Raw genomic sequence first — 23407 nt, 5'->3', positions numbered from 1 at the left:
AGCGGTGGGCAGCTCTGTCCTGGTGCGCCCCAATGAGTAGTTTGTAGAAATGCAGACCCCCTCACTTCAGAAAACCAGGCTACGCCCCTAGATTCCACATCTGACTCCCCCTTCACCCCCCCCTTCCTCCATCCCGCCCTCCCCTTCCCACTTACTGGTCTTCTTTCTCTCTGTCAGACTTTGACGCGCTGTCTCCTCCGACGGCACTACTGCGCGTCTTACCTGAACTTCGAACACGCCGGTCCGGCTGTGCGTGGCGGAAGATGACCTGAAGACAACCTCCGTCATCAGCTGTGGAGGATCAGAGCAGTTTTACTTTCTGTTTTCCAGCGTAGGCTGAGGAAAAACTCTCCGCTGTGTTTTTTCTATCCTAGGTGATGCCTCCAGGCTGGAGTCGCATCCGCCCAGACCCGACAGGTGCGTCTCATGCAAGTCCAAAGTTTTTGAAAGCTTTTTATGACGCGAAAATAAATGAAACGTAATATTCTTTAACAGTTTGAATTTTTATATTTAATTTTGTTGTTGTTGTTGTATTATCAGAAACCAGAGATGGATCGATCACTTTGGAAAGAGCATCAGTTTGATCTGGCGGGTTAGACTCAATCACACGATGCTGCTTCCATTCTCGAGGACTCTGTGTCTGTGGCTCTGCAGCGAGGTCGCTGCGAGTCAGTTCCCCTGGAGGAAAACAAAGACGACTTTCAGTCCTCATTATGAATCCGCCGCCGCTAGCAGGAATGCCCAAAGCCGGAGATGGCGCACCGTGACCGGCGAGGACAACTGGGGGACGCATGGTGCGACTGCCAAGGCCTCGTGGTTGGACAAAACGTCAACCTCAGACGGTGTCCGGACAAACTTAGCCAATCGCGCTGTGCGTAAAAGCGATGCGCAAAACGGAGGACACGGAGATAAATCTTTGCGCACGGATGAGGAACCGACAGTTGAGAGACGGGGCGGTGGTTGCGGTCCAGCAGGACTATCCTTGCGTGGACGCACCGGTCGTCTCGGGTGCTATCGGCACGATCAGCGGAAAAGTCGGAGCGCAAATCCCAGCAGGGTGAAGCGGAGCGACTCCCCTCAGGACAGCCCTCCGGCCGCGCTGGAGGCTCTGCCCTCGGCGATGGCGCAGGAACAAGAGTTCATTAACCCCTTTGGATTCAACACCAGTGACTATGAAGAGGAATTCCCAATGCCGGATTTCCCCGATTCCACGCCGTTCGGGCCGGTGAACCCGAGAACCAGAAGGAAGCAGCTGAAAAACCCCTTCTACCCGGTCACAGCAGAGTCATACGGAGCGTACGCGGTCATCATCATCGCCGCCGTCATCTTCAGCGTGGGGATCATCGGCAACGTGTCGATCATGTGCATCGTTTGTCACAACTACTACATGAGGAGCATCTCCAACTCACTGCTGGCCAACCTGGCCCTCTGGGACTTCATCATCATATTCTTCTGCCTTCCTCTCGTGGTGTTCCACGAACTCACCAAGAACTGGCTGCTCGGGGAGTTCTCCTGCAGGATCATCCCCTACCTGGAGGTGAGAGGGTTCAAGGGGTCGATGTTTGATTGATAAAAGTGAATGAATGGCAGGGGCTTATAAAAAATGGAGGAGGAGTATTTGTACCTGCACCATTGGGTTTTTGTGATATGGATCTGATTCTTGTCTGAATTTGAGTTTTTTTGAGAAAATAATGTTGGAATGCAGTTTCCTGTTCCCGTGAACGGCAACTCCAGACATCAGCGTTTAAATCAGGTTTAGTGTCGCCTCTTGTGAGGGGGGGGGGGGGGCTTTAAATCTGACATCAGAAAACATAACAAGGTCTCTGTCCAATCAGAGTGAAGATCAGGATTAACAAAGAGTCTCTCAGAGGGATCAGAGGAGCAGGAAGCCCCTCTGATCGGTGGACTGAGATTCAACCTGAATAGACTTTCTGCTGAGCCTCAGAGCTGGTAGAATATAGATTTTTCCCATGTTAGATCTACTTTATGGTACAGAACACCACTTTGTACACATGATCCATGAAGATCAATCCCTTTGAACACCTTTAGGATGGACCGGATCACCAGCTGGGTCAGACCTGATCGCCTCCATCACACCATTGAGTCTGAACTGGATCAACCTTGTTGCTTATTCCAAAACTGTCAACCTTGTTGCTTATTCCAAAACTGTGATTAAAAAATCTGCCACCAGAAGAGTGGAGGCTGTAAAGATTAGGATTTCATGCGGTTATAAATATTCACCTCTACACACATATGTGGGTTTTTTTTAGGCTGCGTGAACATGTTAGAGTGTTTTCAAGCAGCAGCCTAAAACAAAAGGCCAAATATGGGTTTAATCTTCTTAACAGCTCTTCAGACAATGACCTACATGACATCAGGAATTAATTTACAGATGTCAGGAGAAACAGCAGATCTGAGATCAGTCCTGTTGTCTCTGTTTAATGGATTTAACGCAAAACAACACCAGGATTAAAATGAACGGGAGTCTTTATTGCTGCACTAGATGTGCTACGTTAGCCATCAGGGCTTCTATGTGCAGCATTGTGGGTAATGTAGGTGATGAGAAGCTGCGGCTGGTGGGCTCAGAGGTAAAGTTCATCAGTGGAAAGATGAGCCTGAGCACTGATGGGCTGAAGAATCCCAGAATAATCATCTCCGACAAGAACGAAACGTGTAACCCAGTGTCTTCCTCTTCTCAGGTGGCATCTCTCGGGGTCACGACCTTCACATTATGCGCATTGTGCATCGACCGTTTCCGCGCCGCCAGCAACGTGCAGATGTACTACGAGATGATTGAGAACTGGGTGTCCACCACGGCCAAGCTCGCCGTCATCTGGGTGGGCGCTCTGCTGTTGGCGCTGCCTGAGCTGCTCCTCCGACAGCTGGTCAGCGAGGACGGCGACCCGCCAGGCGTAACGCCGTGTGAGCGCTGCGTGGTCCGCATCTCCACCGAGCTCCCAGACACACTGTACGTCCTGGGACTCACCTACGACAGCGCGCGCCTCTGGTGGTACTTTGGGTGCTACTTCTGCCTGCCGACGCTTTTCACTATTTGCAGCTCGCTGGTCACCGCCCGGAAGATCCGTCACTCCGACCGTACTTGCGTTCGAGGTAGCAAGAAGCAGATCCAACTGGAGAGCCAGATGAACTGTGCTGTGGTGGCGTTGGCTATCCTCTACGGCTTTTGCATCATTCCAGAAAACATCTGCAACATCATCAGTGCCTACATGGCCGCCAGCATTCCCAGGAGGACTCTGGATATCCTGCAGCTGGTCAGCCAGCTGCTGCTCTTCTGTAAGTCTGCGGTGACGCCGGTGTTGCTGTTCTTCCTGTGCCAGCCGTTCACCAAAGCATTCCTGGACTGTTGTTGTTGCTGCTGCGATGAGTGTGGCTCGCACGGTTCACCCGCCACCGCCGCCAGCGACAACGATAACGAATGCCCCACCACCGAGTTGGAGCTGTCACCGTTTAACACCATGCGCCGGGAGACGCCCAACTCCGCTTCTTACCCCATAGGGGGGACACGCTGCTGAGGTCGGACCTCAGAGAGTAAGGGGTGGAGCTTGTTCTGACCTTCTGACTATGAATTTGATTAGTGGACATGTTGACATATCAGGTGCATTTTTTAAAAAACTTGAATGAAATGAACTTCAAACCGCTGAGTTTAGAGTACTGACTTCACTGTTTATAGAATGTTAGGTATGAAGAAACAGTCGGTATTAGTTTACAGCGTTTTCCTTTCTCACTCATGTTTTTGTGCGTTCATGACATATTTTAATACTGTAGATATAGATATGATTACAAATCTTTTTTTAAACTTCAGATAATTAAATCAGTCTGCTGGGAACGCCTGGTGGAATCCCCTGTCAGAAGGAGTTTCAACTCCCACCTCCGGCAGAACTTCACCCACGTTCCGGGGGAAGCGGGGGACCATTGAGTCTAGGTGGACCATGTTCCGCGCCTCCATTGTCGAGGCGGCTGACTGCAGCTGTGGCCATAAGGTGGTCGGTGCCTGTCGTGGCGGCAATCCCCGAACCCGTTGGTGGACACCGGCGATAAGGGATGCCATCAAGCTGAAGAAGGACTCCTATCGGGCCTTTTTGGCCTGTGGGACTCCTGAGGCAGCTGATAGGTACTGGCTGGCCAAGCGGAATGCAGCTTTGGTGGTGGCTGAGTCAAAAACTCGGGCATGGGAGGAGTTCAGTCAGGCCTTGGAGGAAGACTTCCAGACGGCTTTGAGGAAATTCTGGTGCACCATCAGACGTCTCAGGAGGGGGAAGCAGTGCAGCATTAACACTGTAAATAGTGGGGATGGGGCGCTGCTGACCTCAACTCGGGACGTTGTGACTCAGGGAGAATACTTCGAAGACCTCCTCAATTCCACCGACACGCCTTCCCGTGAGGAAGCAGAGTTTGGGTTCTCTGAGACGGGCTCTCCTATCTCTGGGGTTGAGGTCACCGAGGTGGTTAAAAAGCTCCTCGGTGGCAGGGCCGGGGGGTGGATGAGATCCGCCCGGAGTTCTTAAAGGCTCTGGATGTTGTGGGGCTGTCCTGGTTGACACGCCTCTGCAACATCGCGTGGACATCGGGGACAGTGCCTCTGGATTGGCAGACTGGGGTAGTGGTCCCCCTTTTTAAGAAGGGGGACCGGAGGGTGTGTTCCAACTACAGGGGGATCACACTCCTCAGCCTCCCTGGCAAGGTCTATTCAGGGGTTCTGGAGAGGAGGGTCCGACGGGAAGTCGAATCTCGAATTCAGGAGGAGCAGTGTGGTTTTTGTCCTGGCCATGGAACAGTGGACCAGCTCTACACCCTCCGCAGGGTCCTTGAGGGGACATGGGAGTTCGCCCAACCAGTCTACATGTGTTTTGTGGACTTGGAGAAGACGTTCGACCGTGTTCCTCGGGGGGTTCCGTGGGGGGTGCTTCGGGAGTATGGGGTACCGGACCCCTTGATAAGGGCTGTTCGGTACCTCTACGACCGATGTCAGAGTTTGGTCCACATTGCCGGCAGTAAGTCGGATTCGTTTCCAGTGAGGGTTGGACTCAGCCAAGGCTGCCCTTTGTCACCTATTCTGTTCACAACATTTATGGACAGAATTTCTAGGCACAGCCAAGGCGTTGAGGCTGTCCGGTTTGGTGGCCTCAGTATTGCGTCTCTGCTTTTTGCAGATGACGTGGTGCTGTTGGCTTCATCAAGCCGTGATTTCCAACTCCCACTGGAGCGGTTCACAGCCGAGTGTGAAGCGCCCAAGTGGAGGAGTTCAAGTATCTCGGGGTCTCGTTCACGAGTGAGGGTACGATGGAACGGGAGATCGAGGGGCAGATCGGTGCAGCGTCTGCAGTGATGCGGACTCTGTATTGGTCTGGGCTTCCCTGCTTAAGCTGCTGCCCCCGCGAACCGACCCAGATAAGCGGAAGAAGATGGATGGATAATTAAATCAGGCATCACTTTATTTTATGTTGAGAAAAAGAGAGATGTGATGAGAGATGTACGTAGGCAGCACTATTGCCTCATAGTTAGAAGGTTCCGGGTTTGATTCCTTTCTGTGTGGAGTTTGTATGTTCTCCCTGTGTGGGTGGGTTCTCTCTGGGTTATCCAGCTTCCCCCCACCTCCAAAAACATGTAACGTAGGTGGGTTTGTGACATCACATTGCCTGTAGGTGTGAGTGTGAGTGAGTGTTGGACTTTCTGTGTGGCCCTGTGATAAACCAGTGACTTGTCCAGGGTGTACCCTGCTTCCCGCTTGCAATTCAGCTACTATAGACTAAAGTGTAAGTGCGATTTGGATTTGGATAAGCAGCTGAAGATGGAAGAACAGATGAATGGATGAATATTGTTTTAATTTAGTTGCCATAATGATAAACAAAAATAAAATCGAAAAACAGTCCTGTCTTCCTGGAGTACTTTTTAACTGCTGCATCATGCTCAGCATATTTCAGCGTGTGTTTTTTTTTCTTCTTCTCGTCATGGTTTCGTCATCAACCGTCCAATTGAGGAGGACAGAGCGCTCCATTGTCTCCTCATGCTGTTGTCATGACGATGGAAGGAGTCTGCCTGTCAGCTGGCTGCTGGAGGGAACAGTACAGTACCACGACCGAGGCTCGTGTGCAGTGAAAGGAGTTGTCACTTCTTTCCGATCTGATCTGTTGTATTTGCTAAAAAAATCGCCAGTGCTCCAAAACTGATCATGAGTATTTATGCATTGGATTGGAGCATGTCAGCAGCAATGCTACATTTTTTATGTTAATAATATATATGAACATGTTACTAAGGTAAGATGCAGTATTTCAGTTTTAATCTTCTGATACTTAGAAATTTCTTATGTTACTAAATACACAGCTAGAATATTAATAGGCATGATTGATATACCAGGTAATTGAGACTACTCATTAAAGTAGCCTTTTCTAGTACTTTAGCATTAGCATGTTCAGATGCAAGTAGAATACCAGCCAGTCAAGGGAGCATCAAAATTAATCAGCTGTGTTTTATCACTTTCAGCAAACCATCTGACATCTAAATTCATGTCACAACGTCATAAGAATCTTGGAACAGGACCGATATTTGGACGATCTTAGTAGTTCCCAACTTCTAATTATCTCTAAACATTTTTATTTTCTATCAAAATCTGTCACTTGCTGTTTTATCAAAGGAAAGATCAAAACTGAACACGCCTCGCAGATTCATGGTCTGGATAATAAAAAACATTCTCGTTCATCATGAACTCACCGAAAGGACTCTGTATGTAAACCACATTGTACTTTAATTATCTATTTGCCCTTCATTTTTTCTTCTGGTACCAAAACTTGCGTGTTCAAATCTTTTGTACAGAACACTGGCAACCTCAGTTCCTCTTCCAGTAATTAGACATCCCCATTCATTAAGAAACAATGGTCCAACAGGGAAACTGAGGCTGTGCTGCTGGACAGCCTGACATTCTCCCAGCTGCTCCCAGGGCTGTGCCCTGGAATGAGACTGATGTACTGGGAGGTCCAGGATCACCACCCCCTGATTGGTGGACATGAGCCAGGCCTCCACGGTAACCAAAATACCCAGGATGGGACAGAGCTGGATAATGTTCTTCTGTTCCAAACACCAGTACAGACATATTAAAAAAAACATATTTGATAAATTAGAGCTAGCTGCACATTTACAGACAAAATTTGATTTGATGCCAGTTGACTTGTAATGGGGTGGCACGTCGACGCAGTGGGTAGCGCTGTCGGCTCGCAGCAAAACGGTTCCAGGTTCCGTTCCTGTTCTCTGTGGTGTTTGTATGTTCTCCCCTTGTCTGTGTGGGTTCTCTCTGGGATCTCAGGCCTCCTCCCACCTCCAAAAACATGTGTTTCAGGATTGGTTGGTTCCAAATTTCCTGTAGGTGTGAGTGCGTGCGTGAGTGGTTGTTTGTCTTTTGTGTGGCTCTGCAGTGCACCGGCGTTGTGCCCAGAGTGTTCCCTGCCTCTCACCCATAAGTCCTTTGGGACAGGCTCCAGGAACACCCGTGACCTGCGAAAGTGGAAGAAGATGTTGGTGACCAAAAGATGTTGGTCTCCTGAGCTCCCTGTTATCAGTTTATCTATACATCTCATGTGATCCAATATAGAAGAATATTTACAGATGATTCTTTCCATCTATATTATAATTGCACGTGTCCCTCCGTATGTAAGTAATTTCGTGGGTATGCCTGTAACAAAGACCACAGATCAAAGCGCAGGCTGTATGACATAGATCAGATGGGTTATCAATAAAGCATTGTCAGTCAGTCAGTCAGTCAGTCAGTCAGTCATTTTCAGATTACCACCACTATATCCACCGCAGCGGGTCACGGGGAGCCGGAGCCTATCTCGGCTGCATAGGGCATGAGGCGGGGGACACTCCGGGCATGACGCCAGTGCACCGCGGATAAAGCATTGTATGAAATTTTTTGTCATAGATAGATAGATATACTTTATTTATCCCAAACTGGGAAATTTAAAGATAGATCATCAGTTAAACAATATTTGTTTGTAATAGACTATCCATAAAACAGTATATTTGTTTTTTATGAATAGTTTATTTATAGTTCATCTTAATTTCCCTTCGGGTATCAAAACAGTATATTAAATTAAATTAAATTAAATTTATCCATAAATCACTGTACTATATTTGTTAATCATAAATAGAATATCCACTATATATGTGTTAAAAATCATGAATCAATAAAACATTATATGATATTACTTATTATATATAAGTTGTCACTAAATCACTGTAAATGTATTCATATTAAATTGTGTGTCACTAAAACACCATATAGTAAATTGTTTTTACAATAAATAGACCAATAAAACACTATATTTGTTTATAATAGTTTAGTCTATCAATAAAACACTTCATGAAATTTGCTTATAATAGACTATAAATAAAACACAGTTTATCAAAATCATGATATAATATTTGTTTTGAATTTTTCATTTAAGACTATGCTATTTTTTTTTATAATAGACTATGAATAAAAGACTATTTTTAATGAGTAATTTATCTGTAAAACACTATATGAAGTTTTTATAATAGACTATATATTTATTTTTAATGAAGTTTTCCCTCCTGTCCTCTGTACCCACGGTTCGCTCCCACTCAATCCACTCATTCCGGTCACCTGTGTTGCTACAGCCACCTGCTTCCCATCTCCAATCAGGCTCTACCTACTTAAACACAGCTCAGACCTCAGTGTACTGCCAGATTGTCACCAACCCTTTGTACTCCTTAGCTTTCTTTTTGAGATTTTATTTGTTTCCTGGTTTTTGCCTGTTGGTCTGTTCCTTGTTCGTTCACCTGAAAGCTGTTGTAGCAAGTTTTGTTTTTTGTTAAACTATGAACTTCTCTTCTGGTGTTCTGCTTGTGGGTCGTAACCCCACCAATAACAAATAGTTTATTAATGAAACACTATATGACATCTGTTTATATTTTTGTAATAAATAGATTGTCAATAAAAACCATAAAATACCAGCAATACAGGTTCAAAACAAAACGGCTCTATCTTTCCGTGAAGTGAGAAATAAATAGTATTGGAATGAACATTAAAACACAATTTTGCATCTTTGTGGATGTAGTATTTGACATATTTCGTTCGATAGTTTTTATTGAAATGATGAAAATCTCGGGTTGTCCCTGAAATACACCTCCTGGCCCAAAAAAAATCATCAATAAAAAAGGCCACAACTCGAACATTTTTGTTGGACCTCTTAGCAAATTGAATCCTTGTTTTCCAGATAGCCTCACTGATTAGTGGTTTTCTTAAGGCTGCACAGCCGGTCAGTCCTAATCCCTTGAGTTCCCTTTGCACTGTACATGTGGAAATGTTCTGTAGTGTACTTTTACTTTTAAACATTGCCCTGAATTGTACTGTTGTTTTTCTTCGAGTTGATTTCACCAAACGGTTAAGTGATCGCCGATCACAATAATTTAGGAAGTTTTTCTGGACACATTTCTTCCTTGAAGACAATAGTCTCCACTATCCTTCCAATTTTTAATAATGCGTTGGACAGTTTTTAACTTTGTTATAGTAGTTTCTGCTTGATGCTTCCCATTGATTTGATCCTTCTCAAACTGACTAATGTCATTTCCTTGACCACAGCTTGTGTCTTATTCTGTTCAAGAAAATGGAAGCAACTTCTTGCAAAACCTGGTGTAGAAGCTCAGAAAATTTATTGCATCATTTGTCTGTATTAAAAAAATCAAACATGAGAATGAAAAACAGGATTATGCATCATGTTGGGTCACCTGAGTCACATCCAGAAAAGTAGTTCCTGACAAAACCTACAATAAAACTTCTTTATGGATTGAGCAAACAGAATATTGTAAATTAGAGATAATTATGTGGGGAGATGTGAACGGGAAAAGGGTCTTAAAGTCTATCCACCCAATAATCAACATGAAAGAGCCTTTTGATGGGAGGTTTGGCTCAGCAACAATAATGTATCTTCCCTGACAGAAAACAGAAGCTGGACTGGTTTGACAGCCTGGCCGCTGTTGCTGGGAACATATTTCCAATTGTGTTTCCCTAGCAGCGCTGGGAAAAGTATGAGGGGGTAAATTCCCTCAGTGTGGAATCAGTTTAGGCAGCGGCGCTTTTAGGCAGTCAGTGACCTAGAAATGTTGCTGGAATGCCAAACAAAGGAGAAGCGGGACAATAAGGCTTTTATTCCCCCAAGGAGGGGCTCCTATTTGATTATTCGGGCAGGAGGACGCCTAGCTGAGCCAAGCTGGGCTGGGATGACCAGGCTGCCTGAGCACAGAGGGCGACAGCTCCACCAGGAAGAGGTGGCGGTATTCCGACACTGGGTGCGATGGCTGTCAGTCTAGACTGGACTGACTTGTTTCCGGCAGGTCTCAGTTGGCATTGAGAGACAGAACTTTGGCGATGATGTTCCTTCTTCATATATCTACAGACAGTAAATGTAGGATTCTTCAAGTTTTCTGACCTTTTTCAGTCTTTTCAGCACAAATTGCACTGAGAATAAACAGTTTGGGCTCATTTAGTGAGCTACTTCTACTTCTACTTGCAATTCTAATTCTGGGCTTTAAATAGCAGTCCTCAGTGAGCAGTGGGAAACAATCTGTGTGGTTTGTCACACACAGTAGGAAACATCAATCAATCAATCAACTTATATTTATATAGGGCTTAATCACATCAGCAGGCATTTCAATGCGCTTCAACAGACAGAGAAGCCCAACAGAAACCTCCAGAGCAAGCATAAGCAGCACTAAACAGGGAAAAAAAAAACTCTATTGAGGAAGAAACTCCGGGCAGGACCCAGACTCTGGATGGTGGTCATCCGTCCGCCTTGACCAGTTGGGTGGGAGAGGAAATACGATGGGGATAGAGGCAGGGGAAGGAAAAGAGAAAGAGAAACAGAGGGAGAATGGCAGATAGGCTGGATGGAATTGCAGTCTAAAGTTTAGATCCAGCTGCTGAAGTGGGGGCAGGATTGTCAGGCCTTCAGATTTTTTGTCTTCCACACTTCATCCACACCTGTCAAGTGAAAGCATATAGACGGCGGCAGTATCTTGCAAGCATGTGAAGCATCAATGTATTATGAGCAAGAAAAGCAAAGAAAGAGAAACAACAGAAACTCCTAAAGTAAATAATGTAACGCACTTCAACGGGTGAGACAGAGAACATACCCTCAGCGGTCTAGGCCTATAGCAGCTTATCTAATGGCCACTATTTTCACTGCCAGTCATGAGTGAATTAAATCGTGCTGTAAAGTGTGATCTGCAACTCTGTGGCCGGATCAACCAACACAAACATTTCAAACATCAGAAGTTCAAGGCATAGACCAAAATTCAAACTCACAGTCAACCACAGGAGGTTTGGTTGAACCACTGGGTCACAGCTGAAGCCAGGAAGAAACTTCAGACATGAAATATTCATCCAGCACACAACAGGCCAGTTCATCATGGTCACTCGGATGTCAGATTCTTCTGAAAGACCAGCTGATGAGTCCTGAATATGAATGAGAGGACGTGAAATGACATGTTGTGACATTTAAATGTGTATTGAGTGCTGGAGTCTCTTATGAATGGTTTCTCTGTTAACTTGTGTTTAATTCCAGCTTCCTGTGACAGACAAACAAATAGTGAAGCTGGTTGGTTCCTTTCTTCTTCTGTCTTTATGCTAAGATAAACTTTGTAGCTGCTGGCTGAAGCCGGATTTTGACCATGTTCTCCTCTCCAGCGAGGATAAATACAGGAAGCAGTTAGACGTGTGTTGGCTTCCTTCAAATAGTATCAGGAGTTGTTTCCTTGTTTTATAATTCTATCTAACTATACTAACTAACTAACTATCTAACTATAATGCCTATTTATAAATACAAATAGGCATTATATTTCTAAATATAAATAGGCAAATAAATAGGCATTTACATTGAAAGGATTGATTTATGACTAGTTATGTGTAAACATCTATATGTTTTTGATGACTAATGATGCTCCAGTGGTCCGAGTGATAGAGTCATTTCTTCTTCTTTTCCTTTTGGCTTTTCCCTTCAGGGGTCGCCACAGTGATTCAATTTCCTCCATCTAGCCCTGCCCTTTGAATCCTCTTCTCTCACACCAACTACCTTCATGTCTTCCCTCATTACATCCATAAACCTCCTCTTTGGTCTTCCTCTAGGCCTCCTGCCTGGCAGTTCAAAACTCAGCATCCTTCTACCAATATATTCACTATCTCTCCTCTGGACATGTCCAAACCATCTCAGTCTGGCCTATCTGACTTTATCTCCAAAACCTCTAACATGTGCTGTCCCTCTGATGTACTCATTCCTGATCCTATCCTTCCTGGTCACTCCCAGAGAGAACCTCAGCATCTTCATCTCTGCTACCTCCAGCTCTGTCTCCTGTCTTTTCCTCAGTGACACTGTCTCTAGACCAAACAACATCGCTGGTCTCACCACAGTTGTGTACACCTTTCCGTTCATTTTAGCTGATACTCTTCTATCACACATCACACCTGACCTTTTCCTCCACCCGTTCCATCCTGCCTGTACACGCTTCTTCACCTCTTTTCCACAGTCTCCATTGCTCTGGACTGTTGAGCCTAAGTACTTAAAATCCTCCACCTTCTTGATCTCTTCTCCCTCTAACCTCACTATTCCACTTGGGTCCCTCTCATTCACCCACATGTACTCTGTCTTACTGCGGCTAACTTTCATTCCTCTCCTTTCCAGGACAAACCTCCACCTCTCTAGCTTCTCCTCCACCTGTTGCCTGCTCTCACTACAGATCACAATGTCATCTGCAAACATCATAGTCCATGGCGATTCCTGTCTAACCTCGTCTGTCAGCCTGTCCATCACCACAGCGAACAAGAAGGGGCTCAGAGCTGATCCCTGATGCAGTCCCACCTCCACCTTGAACTCCTCTGTCACACCTACAGCACACCTCACCACTGTCTTACAGTTCTCATACATGTCCTGCACTGCTCTAACATACTCCTCTGCCACTCCAGACTTCCTCATACAATACCACAGTTCCTCTCTGGGCACCCTGTCAAAAGCTTTCTCCAGATCTACAAAAACACAATGCAGCTCCCTTTGGCCTTCTCTGTACTTCTCTATCCACATCCTCAAAGCAAATACTGCATCTGTAGTACTATTTTTTGGCATGAAACCATACTGCTGCTCACAAATGTTCACTTCTGCCCTTAGTCTAGCTTCCACTACTCTCTCCCATAACTTCATTGTATGGCTAATCAGCTTTATTCCTCTGTAGTTGCCACAACTCCGCACATCTCCCTTGTTCTTAAAAATGGGCACCAGCACACTTCTCCTCCATTCCTCAGGCATCTTCTCACCATCCAAGATCCTGTTGAACAACCCAGTCAGAAAGTGTACTGCCACCTCTCCTAGACACTTCCATACCTCTACAGGTATATCATCAGGACCGACTGCCTTTCCACTCTTCATCCTCTTCAATGCCCTCCTCACTTCATCCTGACTAATCTTTGCGACATCCTGGTCCACAACAGTCACCTCTTCTAGTCTTTGTTCTCTCTCATTTTCCACGTTCATCAACTCTTCAAAGTACTCTTTCCATCTTCCCATCACACTACTGGCACCTGTCAATAGACTTCCATCCCTATCCTTAATCACCCTAACCTGCTGCACGTCCTTCCCATCTTTATCTCTCTGTCTTGCCAACCGGTATAGATCAGGCTCTCCCTCCTTACTGTCCAACCTAGCATACAAGTCATCATAAGCTTCTAGTTTGGCCTTTGCTACCTCTACCTTCACCTTACGCTGCATCTCCCTGTACTCCTGTCTACTCTCCTCAGTCCTCTCAGTGTCCCACTTCCTCTTAGCTAACCTCTTTCTCTGTATACATTCCTGTACCTCCTCATTCCACCACCAAGTCTCCTTATCTACTTTCCTTCCAGATGACACACCAAGTACTCTCCTACCTGTCTCCCTGATCACATTAGCTGTAGTTGTCCAGTCATCTGGAAGCACCTCCTGATCACCCAGAGCCTGTCTTAACTCCTTCCTAAAAGTCATGCAACACTCTTCCTTTTTTAGCTTCCACCATTTTGTCTTCTGCTCTGCCTTTGCCCTCTTCATCTTCCTCACCACCAGAGTCATCCTGCACACCACCATCCTATGCTGTTTGGCTACACTCTCACCTACCACTACTTCGCAGTCACTGATCTCTTTCAGGTTACACCGTCTACACAAGATGTAGTCTACCTGTGTGCTCCTACCGCCACTCTTATAGGTCACTCTATGTTCCTGCCTCTTCTGGAAGAAAGTATTCACTACAGCCATTTCCATCCTTTTTGCAAAGTCAACTACCATCTGTCTTTCTGCGTTCCTCTCCTGGATACCAAACCTGCCCATCACCTCCTCATCACCTCTGTTTCCTGCACCAACATGTCCATTGAAGTCTGCTCCAATGACAACTCTCTCACTTCTAGGCATGCTCTGCATCACTTCATCGAAGTCCGACCAGAATTCCTCCTTCTCCTCCAGCTCACATCCTACCTGTGGTGCATACCCGCTAACAACATTGAACATCACACCTTCTATTTCTAGCTTCAAGACTCATCACTCTATCCGACACTCTTTTTACCTCCAGGACATTCCTAACAAACTCCTCCTTCAAGATAACTCCTACTCCATTTCTCTTCCCATCTATACCATGATAGAACAACTTGAACCCTGCTCCTAAACTTCTAGCCTTGCTACCTTTCCACCTGGTCTCCTGGACACACAGTATGTCTACCTTCCTTCTCTGCATCATGTCAACCAACTCTCTACCTTTTCCTGTCATAGTTCCAACATTCAACGTCCCTACTCTTAGTCCTATACTCTTGGTGTTCCTCTTCTCTTTCTTCGAGCGAACGCACTTTCCTCATCTCCTTCTTCGACCAACAGTAATCCAATTTCCACCGGCGCCCTGTAGGTCAACAGCGCCGATGGCGGTCGTTGTTAACCCGGGCCTCGACCGATCCGGTATGGAAGTCATACATTTGATTCGCATGTTTGATTTGGCAAACGTTTTACGCCGGATGCCCTTCCTGATGCAACCCTCTGTATTTATCCAGGCTTGGGACCGGCACAATAAGACACTGGCTTGTGTCCTCTTGCGGCTACATTCCGAGTGATAGAGTCATTTCTAAGCATGAATTAGTTCCTCTAACACAAAACTATTTCCCCAGTATTATATACATGTTTTGTTCGCTGTCATGGTGACCAACCTTTCTATTGTTTTCATATTCCATAATACCTAACCTAGCCTAGGTTATCCCATAACCCCAGAGGGTTGTTGGGGCACCATAGACGACCTGCGGTTGTCATCATTTGGTGTGTCTTAGGCAATTAAAGACACACAATATGATGACAAGTAAGGTTGGGTGCTTCAGCATAACAATGAAAGTTTTACCTAGTGTCAGCATGTATCTACCAAATAATATTGGTGCGAGATTACATGTATAAATTGAACTCAGATTGATATAATCATTACGAGCTTTAGTAGCAGATTTAGGCAGTGTTATTGATTCGAGGGTACGGGGGAACAGACAGTTTCTACGGGGTGGGAAGAACTATCTTTGGCCGGGGAAGTAAGAGAAGACCAGAGAAGCGTTGAGGACTACAAATCTGTTTCCTGATCCCCACTCTGGAACATCAGCATTTTGCAACAAGGAGTTTTACTGTGTTACAAGAGAAGAGGGCTGCTCCAGTGCCTTCCTAGGAACGTGGTTATGTAAAGACATGCCAGATAACTTACAGATTGTTTTTACCGACAAGGATGGCACCGGGAGTGTTAAGAAGAAAGGTGGAGGCCTTCCCATTGTCGTGAACCAAAGCTGGTGCAATATCATCACATGATCCTCCGGTGAAGCGACAGCTGGATAATACTACCACCTTCAGGAGATGGACTAACGAGACATATGAGGCACTTGAAGATTGTTTTTAGATGACAGACTGGCAGAGTCTGTGAGCCATTTGGGGAGGACTTCCACAGGCTCACAGAATGCGCCACAGACTATATCAACTTCTGTGTAACTCTTTCAGCTCAGACTGTTCATTGCTATCCTAACAACAAGACCTGGGTAACAAAAGACATCAAAGTCACTCTGAATGATTAGAAAAGGACTTTTAGAGCTGAGAGGAGCTGAGAACCACCCACTTACACATCAGGACTAATATCAGAAAGGCCAAGGAGGATTAGGAGAAGAACCTGAAGAGGATGCTCCAGTAAAAGAATACCAAGGAACAATAAGTTTTTTTGTAATGACGAATTCTTTATTCTTTATTTGATGTCCTCACGTTCTGAAACACAACAATCATTGTAATGAAAAACAAGCAACCCAAAACAGACTGTTCATCAGTTGATCACAAATTTAAAACCACATCTAAAAAAAAACAAAACAAAAAACAACACCCCCTCCACAAATGGGAATTAAATTTCCAAAAAAAGGACTCAGTAATGAGTAACTGCGCCATTCTTTTTGATCACTTTAAAAATTCATTTTGACATGATTGTGTTTCCATGAGGCTAGTGAGAATGTTCCTTTCAAATGGTCACAATGGCTTCGCAGAGAGCATCCACTGTCCAAAGTTGGTGTGTTTTTGTAAATTTCCCATCCATCCCCAAAAGACTTCTGGCTTTCAATGAGAGCAGACGTCTTTTCTTCTGTCTCTCGTTGTTGCTAACTTTGCTATCTCTCTAAGACTCCTATTGGATAAACACTCATTAACTTTCACTGATTCCCTCAAAATGCCAAAAGGGAGAGGGAAATCCGAGGAGTCTGAGAATAAACATGAGAATAAAACCCTTGAACGGGTGGCCTCTGGGATGGAAGAGCTACAGAGCACTGTGAGTGCACTATCCCGCACTGTGGACAAGCACAGGAGTGACTTCGATAAGTTCAACAGTGAATTTGATAAGAGGCTGGAAGAAAAGCTGAAACCGTTAATTGACCGCATGGAAAAAGTGGAGGATGACATGGGAAAAATGCAGAAAGGCGCAGAGCAAGGACAACAAAGAATGGAGGAATTTGAACAAAGCACCGGCATCAAACTTAAGCCGAGAAATTATGCTCACGCCATGACCAGAGGAGAGGAAGCTGTACACATCACTGATTATGAGTCGGTGGAACAACAGGTGATTACTCAACTGAGGGACCTGGAGATTAATATCGAGCAGGACCAGATTGAGACATGTTACCCACTACCATCTGGAGGTAGGAGACCACCTGCAGTGCTGATAAAGTTCTACAACCGCAAGTTCAAAATTGCTCTTCTGAAACGAGGCCCTAAACTGAAAGGAAAAGACGTCTACATCGATGAGAATCTCAACAAAAAGAATGCTGATATCGCTAAACGAGCTCGACAGCTGAAGAATGGGCTTTATAAAACTGTACAACTTACGCTGCTGCACGTCTGTTGACCAGCACCCGTAAACATGAGCACATTACCCCCATTTTAGCCTCACTCCACTGGCTGCCCATACATTTTAGAATCCATTTAAAAATTCTTTTATTTACTTTTAAATCCCTGAATGCCCTTGCCCCACCTTACCTCTCTGAGCTTCTACACCGCTATGCACCTGCTCGCTCTCTCAGGTCAGCTGATCAGCTGCTCCTGAATGTGCCTAAAACCAAACAGAAGCTCAGAGGGGACCGTGCCTTTGCTGTTGTGGCACCCAAATTGTGGAACAATCTGCCTCAGCAAATCAGCAATTTTATGTTTTATGTTTTTAGTTGATTAACTTTACTTATAATATTTGAGCCATTTTGTCTTTTATCTATAATGTTTGTTCTTTTTTATTCATTCGCCTGTACAGCACTTTGGTCGACTGCGGTTGTGGTAAAGTGCTCAACAAATAAAGTTTGGATTGGATTGGATTGGATGCATGAAGCAGCCAATAACAATTTACCTCAAAATCTACAATCATAAATACAGATTAATGAATCCAATTACCAACTAACTACATTGTTATGGCGAATTAAACTAAACTAAACTAAAATGTTGTTAGTTAGTTATCTTCAGATTACCACTGCCATATCCTCCGCAGCGGGTCACGGGGAGCTGTTGTGAAATGTGAACTGGATTAAGATTATGATCTAAATCCAGTTCAGGATGGTGCAAAAGATAATGTCTTTGATGTGATGAAGTGCTATACAAATAAAGGTCGATTGATTGTTTTCTCTGGAAGAAATCCAGAGAAATTGGGGCAGCAGTGGCTTTTGGGCGGTGGTGGCTCAGTGGTAAAGTGCACGGTAGAGCGGGTCAACCAATGTTCTGAGATCAGGGGCTCAATTCCCGCTCCCGCCAGAAGAACCATCGGAGTGTGAGCCGACGGTAGGAGGCGTCAGCTCACCTCCCAGCCACTGCCGAGGCTCCCTTGAGAGAGGTGCCCTTGAGAGGCGCCCTTGAGCAAGGCGCAGTCCCCCCACAAGTCCCCTACAAGATGCTCATTGGGGCGTGACCCTCGTGCGTGACCCGTCACTCTGCCTCCTTGTACCTCTGTATGTCCTCTCTATACTAACTGCATGCCTACAGGCCCCTAGTGTGTGCTGTGTTCTGGGGCCTGTAACTGCTGTGTGTGTAATTAACACATATGTATATGTGAAGTGTGATGTGTAAAACGCATTTCCCCAAGAGGGACAATTAAAGTAATGGTTATTATTATTATTAAGTTGCTCATTTGGGGTGCACCAAGCAGGAGCTGCCCGCCACTCTCAGTGCACCGCGGAGCCACACATAGACACCCACATAGACAAGCATCGACACTCACACCTACGGTCAGTTTGGGACAGGCCAGTTAACCTAAATTGATATTTTTGGGGTCAGAGGAAGCTGGAGAAACCGCAGACACGGTGAGAACATGCAAACTCCACACAGAGTGGGACGCGAACCCGGAAACGCCTTGGTGTGCGGCAACAGTGCTACCTACTGCGCCACCGTGCCGCCCCCACTTATTATGAAGAGAAATTTGAGCTTTTAGTGGAACAGCACAACATACAAGGTCAGCATCATTAGCAGGAGGATAGATCTGTTAGCGACTAAACTGCGCCCTGAAGATGCAGTAATCACTCTGCATGGCTCCTTGGTGTAGCACATGCAGTCAAAGTTGCTGTCAAACCAGTCGATGTAAGACTGTGTGAGGTTCCCACTCACAGCCCAGGTATCATTTGGGGGCCCCCGATGGATCTGGTATTCCGTTTCGTTCAGGTGGAGGTAGGTGTCCGAGTCCCGTATTTTCCTTGAACAGCGGCCTTGGTTCTGACAGATCGCCTCACTGCAGATTTGCACTGCAGTGGAGACATTGATTATGTACGGATTCAAAATCTCATCCAGGTACCGTTGAGCATCTTTGCAGGTTTCCTACAGGATTTGATAAAAAAGACAGTGACACGTTGTAACATATTGTTATGATGTTCAGAAAACCTGATGTCAGGGATGTTGGATCTTACCTCCGAACGAGCAATATCCTCGTCTATCCAGGAAACAACGCCAGCGGCGCCAAGAGAAGCAGCTTCTCCGATAGTGCTGACGAGATCAAACTGCCAAACGAAACAGACAGACCAAAAACTAACGATTAGAACAGGAAAACAACTTCAGTTGAGCTGATTGATTCAACAAGATGGAGAGCAGATTTCACCTACTGACTGAGGTTCTTCTCCTACATTTGCTTTTTCAGAAGACTTAAAATACATGAACACAAGACTACTCATGTTTTTTTATTTTTTAGTTTGACCAACAACAACCTGACGTCCAATTATCACTTAACTCTCTAAAATTAATTTAGTTGTTTCCCATTTATTACTTTACTATGTGTATTTGACTCATGGCTAGATTAAATTCTTTAATGTTAGGATTAGCCTGAAAATTGAAACAAACCAGATATTAAATCTGGTGCTGAATCCGTTACTGCTTCTGGTTGTCAAGACAGGTAAAATAGGCCTCTAGGTAACCGTGGAAACAATACTGGTGCTTTAAGTCCAGCTTAAAGCACCAGTATTATTTCTGCAGTTTACACACCAGTACTCCCCATATTCCCATGTGGAACTATAAACACATGCTAGCCAATCTGGTATTCCTATTCAAATTCATAGGGTAAAAAAACAGTTATATGTTAGGTATGACTGAGAGAGAACAGTGGTGCAAGTGTGTCTTACCTCTGACATGTATGTGTCACTGTAGTCCTTGTACACTGGACGAACGAAGGCATACACAGGGACAGACACGTTTCTCTCAGCAAGTACTGAACACCTCAGGGCCTCCTCCACGCGTTTCCGAACATACAGTCGAGCTTGATTGGTTTCTCTCAGCACCAGCTTAAGGTAGATTGATGGATAAATTGCTGTGGTCTCATTCCAGAGCCACTTCAGGTTATCGTTCCTCAATATCTCCTCGTCCGGACACTCTCCTGTGTAGCTGTCAAATTTGTGTGGTTCCTTGTATTGATAATTGTAGCAGTCGGGGTACAGATAGTAACCCCAGAGTCGATCGGGACGAAGTCTCTTACCAAGGCGTAATGTTTCAAGAAAGTAAGCCTTGGATGCTTGATCAAACTCATCTATCGCCATTTGCATTGCCTTTCTTTTAGACAACGAACTGTACCTTTCGTAAACAGAGTCTATAGACAGCTGTCGATAAATGTCTCTTGTTCCCCAGTTTCTGACCCACTGTGGCCTCCAATCCTCAAAGTCAAGCACAGCAAGGCCCACATGGTTAGGAGGGATATAGTTGACAATGTCACTCGCTGCCAGCAGAAGGTGCTCAGTCAAGTTTATCAGCTGAGGTACGCCATTATGAATAATACGATCTACGCTTAGATTTCTGTCAAACTCCACGCGGGGATGTATACCGAAATGATCAACGAAGAACATCGAGATGGATTGGTTGACTACTGTCCTCAATGGGCTTGCGATATAGTCAAAGTAGGTAAGGTTGATGGGCAAGTTGAATTGGGATTCACAGAGCTCAGTTGGAGAATTCCACAGAAAAGCAAAGTGATTGCCGGCACGGATTGGAGGATCTGTTCTGTAGTCAAATGCCTCAACAAGAGTAAACATTGCAAGCGTTACAATGATACATTGATTAAAACGAAGCCTCATTTTGTTTTGCACTCCTATATGTGAAAAAGAAACAGAAGATCAGTTCACAAACAAGCTTTGCTTAGAGGTCAGTAACCTCATCCAAATAATTATTTCCCATTCCACCCTAGCAAATATTAAACAGACATTTGAAACAATATCTGCTAGACTACACTAGCACGTAGCATGCATGTATTAGGAATACAAATATTTAGCAAAGAGTGGACATGCATTCTAACAAATACATAATTAATCCTCTCTAGATTTTTTTGGTGATTTTGTCATTTTCAACTTCAGCATATTCAATATATCAATAATACACTGTGTAAATCTGTTGTACCACTTGGCTCTATCATTGCCATTTTGGTCAATTGAAAAGCATTGAAATACTTTATTTTACATTATTATTTACAGATTAAAAGGCTTCCATTCTAAATCCAATGCCTCAAAATTGTTGTTTTTAATGTTTTCCACTGTATCGTGTTATTTATCAATTTTTGATTTCAGGAGAAATTTCATGTAATATCTTTTGTTTCTAGTATGGCCGAATGGCTTATGCAGATAAATGACATACATTTGGCTTAGGTGCGATCTTAAGGATGGCAGGCAATGATTTGTGTTTTTGCATAAAAGAAAATGTGCCTTGTGTGAAAATGCAAGGACAAATATGTATTTGTATTAAAAATAAAGTGACATCAATTACATGATATCATACCTCCTAGAAATTTCTGATTATTCTTCAAGCTTTAGTCGATTTTGGCTGATGTTCTGATAGTGCATGCAATATAAAGAATTCCTTGCTTTGACTTTAATGTGTCACTGTGCTTTGTTCTTTTCATGTGAAAGGGGCATGTGTGTGAAATTGCAACACAAATAAGTATTTGGAAGATCAAAATTTGTGATGAAAGAGATCCCAGGTTTCTGGCAAGATGGCTTATTCTTTTTCATCTTCTCACTGTCTTTCATGTCAAACTGACTTGTAGGACAGTAACAAAAGACCTCCACTCTTGCCTGTTTTGGGCAAGAGTGTATGTCCCATTACTTTCATCTCTCCCGCCACTGTTCTACACCAGGAATCTTTGTGCCTGCCCGTTTTCTCTGCCCCCTGGTGTCCAGTATAGTGCTGTTCTCACGTAGTCATCTTTCTGAGGACATGTCCTATCCACCTCCATCTCCTTCTTAAATATGAATGAATGAATGAGTGAAAATCAGGGTATTCTGGTGCAAACTACTATCCTCGCAACAACACATCAAAGACTCTAATAAAAGGTGTGTTTATGTTTTGATGAACTGGGTGTGAAACCCAGCCCCACCGTCACCCCAACGGACAGCAACACACAAAAGAGGCTGAACTTCTCTTTCAGACCAGTGAGGTGAACTGCCAGGAGGAGAAGCTGTCGCTCTCAAGGACCAACTAGAGCTCAAACACGCGCTGATGTAGAAGGAACAGGAGTCCAGAAGCTACCAGACCCAGTGAAAAGAGGAAATTCATTCCTCCTCCCAGAGACAGAGTCTCTGAAGACCACTCTGCTATAGAAAGCGCAGGAGTTGGAAAACAAGAAGACCTTGATCTTCCAGTTCGAGGAAGTTGAGGCCCAAATCCAGAAGGAAGAGAAGAAGTGGTACTCGAGGCTGTTCAGGATTTGATCTGATCTGGAACTGAAGGACTGGACAAACCTTCAGCTACAAAAATGTCCCAAAATGCTGATTAATGCTGATCTCTGAATAATACAATATGTTTTCTGTTGTATTGTCTTTAATACGTAATACATTATATCAGGTTTGAATTACTGCAAATATTGTGTATGCCATAGGATTTAATTCAAGGCTTTCCTGACTTCTAGACTGAGACTTGAATCTCCTGGAGGTCGAGTGGAAATCAGTCCATCCTGAGTGGGAGTCCTCTAAAACCTACCAAGAGAGGGTGTTCCCGAAGAGATGGGGTATGTGCTTGTAACCCTAGCACATGCCCCAAAAACACTCTTAGGGATCCCTGGGAGTCACATGGCTCCAAAATCAAGACATTCATGCATCAGCCTACAATGGAAAAAAGCAGAACCTGGTGGGATACAATAAAAATGTCAAAAATCCCTCATTTTCTTCACAATGAAATGCTTACATTATGGATTACATGGCCGGGAGATTAAAAATGTGATTTTAATGGTAGTCAATATGACATTTCTAATGTCTAAGGTGTCTAGAGAGGCAATCTGGAATGTTCAGATTCCAGGCAGAGGTAAAGAGACGTAAGGCTGAGGCACAATCAGAAAACAGGCACAAGTCATAATCTAAGTAGTCCAAAAACATTCAAATGTGCGATAG

At 44.6% G+C, this 23407-nt stretch overlaps 1 protein-coding gene and 1 pseudogene across 1 annotated transcript; one reads left to right on the top strand and one right to left on the bottom strand.

The window, feature by feature from the left end:
* Positions 1 to 281: 281 nt before the first annotated feature.
* On the top strand, positions 282 to 6148 carry LOC137593910 (prosaposin receptor GPR37-like). Its single transcript, XM_068313015.1, has 3 exons — positions 282 to 417; positions 541 to 1537; positions 2700 to 6148. The coding sequence occupies exons 2-3, from the start codon at positions 611 to 613 to the stop codon at positions 3531 to 3533; spliced, it is 1761 nt and encodes a 586-aa protein (XP_068169116.1). The 5' UTR covers positions 282 to 417; positions 541 to 610; the 3' UTR covers positions 3534 to 6148.
* Positions 6149 to 18682: 12534 nt separating this feature from the next.
* On the bottom strand, positions 18683 to 21769 carry LOC137594336 (hyaluronidase-5 pseudogene; annotated as a pseudogene).
* Between the last annotated feature and the right edge of the window lie 1638 nt (positions 21770 to 23407).

This window comes from Antennarius striatus, chromosome 4 (genome assembly GCF_040054535.1).
Source record: "Antennarius striatus isolate MH-2024 chromosome 4, ASM4005453v1, whole genome shotgun sequence".
Lineage (NCBI taxonomy): Eukaryota > Metazoa > Chordata > Actinopteri > Lophiiformes > Antennariidae > Antennarius > Antennarius striatus.
The sequence above is the reverse complement of the archived record's forward strand: the minus strand, read 5'-3'. Positions and strand labels throughout refer to the sequence as shown.

Bases quoted from the DNA above. Each gene is read 5' to 3' on its own strand.
- LOC137593910 (XM_068313015.1), top strand. From the start codon at position 611: ATGCTGCTTCCATTCTCGAGGACTCTGTGTCTGTGGCTCTGCAGCGAG. The intron at 1,538-2,699 runs GTGAGAGGGTTC...TCCTCTTCTCAG, and splicing joins GGATCATCCCCTACCTGGAG to GTGGCATCTCTCGGGGTCAC.